The sequence below is a fragment of the Amborella trichopoda genome, chromosome 3 (genome assembly GCF_054954075.1).
Source record: "Amborella trichopoda isolate Santa Cruz 75 chromosome 3, AtrichopodaSantaCruz75HAP2 v2.0, whole genome shotgun sequence".
Classification (NCBI taxonomy): domain Eukaryota; kingdom Viridiplantae; phylum Streptophyta; class Magnoliopsida; order Amborellales; family Amborellaceae; genus Amborella; species Amborella trichopoda.
The window spans coordinates 51,301,800-51,306,002 of NC_142338.1; the positions used below are offsets into that span (position 1 = coordinate 51,301,800).

The following is a 4,203-nucleotide window of genomic DNA, read 5'->3' on the forward strand; positions in this document are numbered from 1 at the left end:
TTAGGTTTCAAATCTTACTTAATGTATTAAAAAATCACTAACAATTTCAAAAAACTGAAGCATTCAAAAACTACTAACGATTTCAAAAAACGAATACAGATAGGGGCTCGTCATTCCCACTTAATTATCCAAAAACCAAAAAAAAGTTTATTGTTAAGGCACTTTTGGTTTTTCTGAAAGACACCTTCTCGAATGATAATCTAACGAAAGAACAAACACGCCTCTAAAGAGAGAGACGGAGACTATGTTAATGAATTATGAGTTTAGAGAGAGAGAAAGGAGAGAAGAGAAGATATGGTTCTTTGTAGTGAGAGAGGAAAATTACAATAACTTAGAGAGAGAGAGAGAGAGAGAGAGAGAGAGAGAGAGATTAATCACAAGAAGTCGTGTCTAAGGTAGGTCTACTAGGTGTAACCTTGCTTGTATCTAGAGAAGAGCTGATCAGTCTTGGCATTTCTAAAGGCACAGCAGCCCATGAGATAGACGAGGATGAGGGCAATGAGTGTTAGAAAGAGGATGAGGTCCGCCTTTCTCCACTCGCTCTTGAGGTTGGCCAAGAGTCCGGCCTTGCAGGAGTCACATGAGTAGCAGAGCTGGGTTTGGTCGTTGGTCCATTGAGCACAGTCCAATTCTGCGGCGTTGTTGATGGGGCTGATCCAGTATGTGGGGTTCACAAATGTGTACCCACATTCTGTAGGAGGCTTGCAGCATCCAGACTACACCATGCGTCAATTATATAACTGCTTAACCACCTCAGAAATCATTTATTTCTCTTTTCGAAATGATTTTAGCATATTTGCCTCTTTATTTATTACGGTTAAGAAACTCGTCTCGGCCAAGGTCCTCCGCCTTTTGGCTGAGGAGTCACTTACCGCCAACAAAAAGTTCAACCATATGGAAAAAAAAATTTAATAGTTAAAAATAAGAAAAATAAAAGAGGAAGTAGAAAGAAAAAATCCATGAAATATGGATTATGGACGATTCGTATTTACATTTTGACTATTTTAGAAAAAATTAAAAAGGAAAAAACACAAAATTCTCAAATCATCTTAAAAGTTATCAAAATCATCTAAAACTTATTTCTAAGAAATAGAGTGGAATTTTCCAATTTTTCTGCTTCTTGCTATTTTTTATATATCTTTCAGTATTTATAAGGGTGGGGCTATTTTTTATATATCTTTCAGTATTTATAAGGGTGGGGCTATTTGCCGTGTGGTCTCGGGTGAGTCACGAAACGCTGTTGTAAAGGGTGTAGTTTACATAATGTGTTAATTATAAATTATCAATGTAAGGTGCATTTCTAGACCATGCCTTGAGATGTAGTTTCGATGTTGAAAACTTCTATGGAGGTTTGGAAATTTGTTTTATCTCTAATTTATGCAATGCAAAGATTAAAAAATAGTACAGATCCAGCGAATCTACCAATACTTAAGTATCTTGAAAATGGATAGTAGAGATACTATATTACAAGATGTACTATTTCTAAGAATTAAAATCTATTTTTTTTTTCTTTTTTTTTATTAAATATCCATATATTTCAAGGTCGAGATGGTCATTTAGAAGTTTTCTAGTGTCAAAACAATATTTTTAAATAATTTTGGAATTGCACCTTACTATTACAATATAAGGGTGATGCCTTATTTAAACTTTTTTTTATTATAAATTATTATTTTTATTTTGAACCTCTTCTTCAACAGAAAGAGAAACTAGGATGATCAGGGAAGAGGAGGAAAGGCCCAATATTCAATAGATTTCTTTGAAAATCTTGAAACAAAAAAAAATAAAAAAAAGGAAAAAGTACTCAAGAAAAGGAAAAAAAAAAAAAAAGAAGTCTAAAGTACATTTTATAGTTTTATCTCAATTTCTCAACAAATATGACAATATGTTCATTTTTAAACAAACAACTGAATAACGTGTGTAGAAGAAATATTTGGGCGTGAAAGAAAATTTTTAATATTGAAATATGTTTCAAGATTTTAGAAAATAATTATATTGTCAGTTTGCTCTAATCTAACTCGGACAAGCATGCACGTCAGTTAGCAAGGCATTAAAAAAAACATGGAAAATTGGGTCTTAAAAATACACTAGACACAAATAAAATAGCATACCAGATGGCTATGAGTTTCTAATACAAATATGTTATGAATATAGAGAAAATCTATGTCACACGTAAAACAAATTAATTTCCTGATTTTCTCTTTATTTTTAAAATTTCTAATTTTTGAAAATTCTGTATGTGTTAGTTTCTTAAACGATCAGATATACTTTAAGGAATTTCTCATAAACAACAAGACGACCTCACAGGAAATTGCGCAGCCAAGAAATTTCAAAAAATGAAATATATAGCTGATGAATGTTCCTAGTGTCTAACGGGCAGGAAATTACAGGAAAAAATGTTTAAAAAAAGGGACCATATTTATACCTTCAAAGGGGTGATCACAAGTTGGATGTCCTATGTCATTTCTTTTTCTTACTATTCTATATTTGTCATGCAATTTTTCATTTTAATAATATATTTGTCAGCAATTTTTTTATCAATGTATAGAAAATTGACAAGGCCAAGGTATTCAGCCCTCGGTGGAGCCTAGTAACTCGGTCTAATCCTGATGAGTGATGGGCTGAAAACCCCTTAATATAATAAAAAATGACAAAAAAATTCAAAAATTAAGGAAAATATACTAAAAGCAAAATAAATAAAAAAACCTTAAGGAGCCCAAATAAGCTTTAAAAAGTAACAAATGTATTCAGAAAAAACAGATTTACAGTTGGAGGCATTTTAAAAATCTCTAAAAGATAAAATATAAAAATAGGGATTTTTGGCAAAAAAAATTCACAAATCTTTGCCGAAAACATATGCAGCAAAAAAAAAAGTGATAGATTAATCCTACATTTTTATTACTTTTAGAATTATGTTCATTTTTTTTAATATCCCCAAGTTATACAACAACTCACGAAACTCGTCCTCGCCCATAGGGCACTCGACCGAATCTTGGGAAACTGGTTTTTATTGTCAAAATTTATACTATTTCTCATGAGAATCATAGTTCTAGATAAGAAAACAAGTTGCAATAAAACTATATTCCTTGCTCTAAGTTCTTTTCTTCCTCTCCAAGTGAGGTCAACGTGTGTTTCTAGTTTTACCAAACTAAGTTATCAAAAAATAAACTAAGTTATCAAGTTATGGCTCCACTATATGATAGAAAAAACCACCTCCATACTAAAAATCCTTTGGTAAAAGAAAAGAAGAACAAAATTACCTGCAAAGGGTTAAGGGGTGAATTGAAGAAATCCTGTGCAAAATGATAACTTTGATTCAGCTCTGCACAAAAATTAGAGGAACTAAGGCAGTTTCTGATCCTATCCCACTTGAATGGACCCTGAACCCTCATCCTGAGCCATCCTGAGTAATCTTCGAGCCTATACTCCAAGTAGGCTCGACTCGGGACCAGGTGACCTTCCCCCTTATCTGTGACCATGTATGTAAAGACCACGAGAGCCACGAGAAGAGCTATGAGGATGAGCATGGCCACTAAGTAGAAGAGAAGAAGCCATTGAACTCGCCAAAATGCTCCGACAAAACCGGCAAGGGCAACTATGAGGACTAGGATGCCAAGAATGATCACCGGCCATTGTAGGAGCTTTACGCAGGCGTTGTCCGGTTCTGTGGCCAGCCATATTCCAGTGCCGATAATTGGAATGGATAGGAGCATCGCTGCGAAATTGATGGCCGCGATAACATTGTTGCTCATAGCCATTTTCTTGGGGAGCACTTGAAGATGGCAGTTTTAGTTGTCAATTAGGGTTTCAATTGTGGTTTGTGTGGTGAAATTGATAGAAAGAGATGGTGTAGAGGTGATGAATCTTGTCTGAGAGAGAGATGGTGTTGTTGTTTACCTTTGAGCCTGTGAGCAACGCAGGCACAAAAGTGCTGCTTGGATGGCTATTTTGGGTATGAAGAAATTGCTTGGTGGTTATGGGGTGGCAAATGTTCCTTGGAGCCTACACTGTTGGATTCCCCCCACCATCTTCTCCTTTCTTCTCTATCTTTTGCTTTTTCTTTTTCTAAAACTTTTTCTTTTTTTTTCCCTAAGTAATCTTTTCATAGGGATTTGGGCCCATGGCCATGTGATGTGGTGGACTAATGGTGAATTTGAACCGGGAATTACGGAAAATTCTCTACCCTTATGCAATAAAATGCTATTT

The 4,203-nt window shown here is 34.6% G+C and overlaps 1 protein-coding gene across 1 annotated transcript; it reads right to left on the bottom strand.

Moving 5' to 3' along the window:
* Positions 1 to 283: 283 nt before the first annotated feature.
* TRN2 (Tetraspanin family protein) lies at positions 284 to 3,892 on the bottom strand. Its single transcript, XM_006838474.4, has 2 exons — positions 3,258 to 3,892; positions 284 to 716 (listed from the first exon to the last, which is right to left on the bottom strand). Exons 1-2 carry the CDS (start codon positions 3,753 to 3,755, stop codon positions 405 to 407), a joined length of 810 nt encoding a protein of 269 aa, XP_006838537.2. The 5' UTR covers positions 3,756 to 3,892; the 3' UTR covers positions 284 to 404.
* Positions 3,893 to 4,203: the final 311 nt, after the last annotated feature.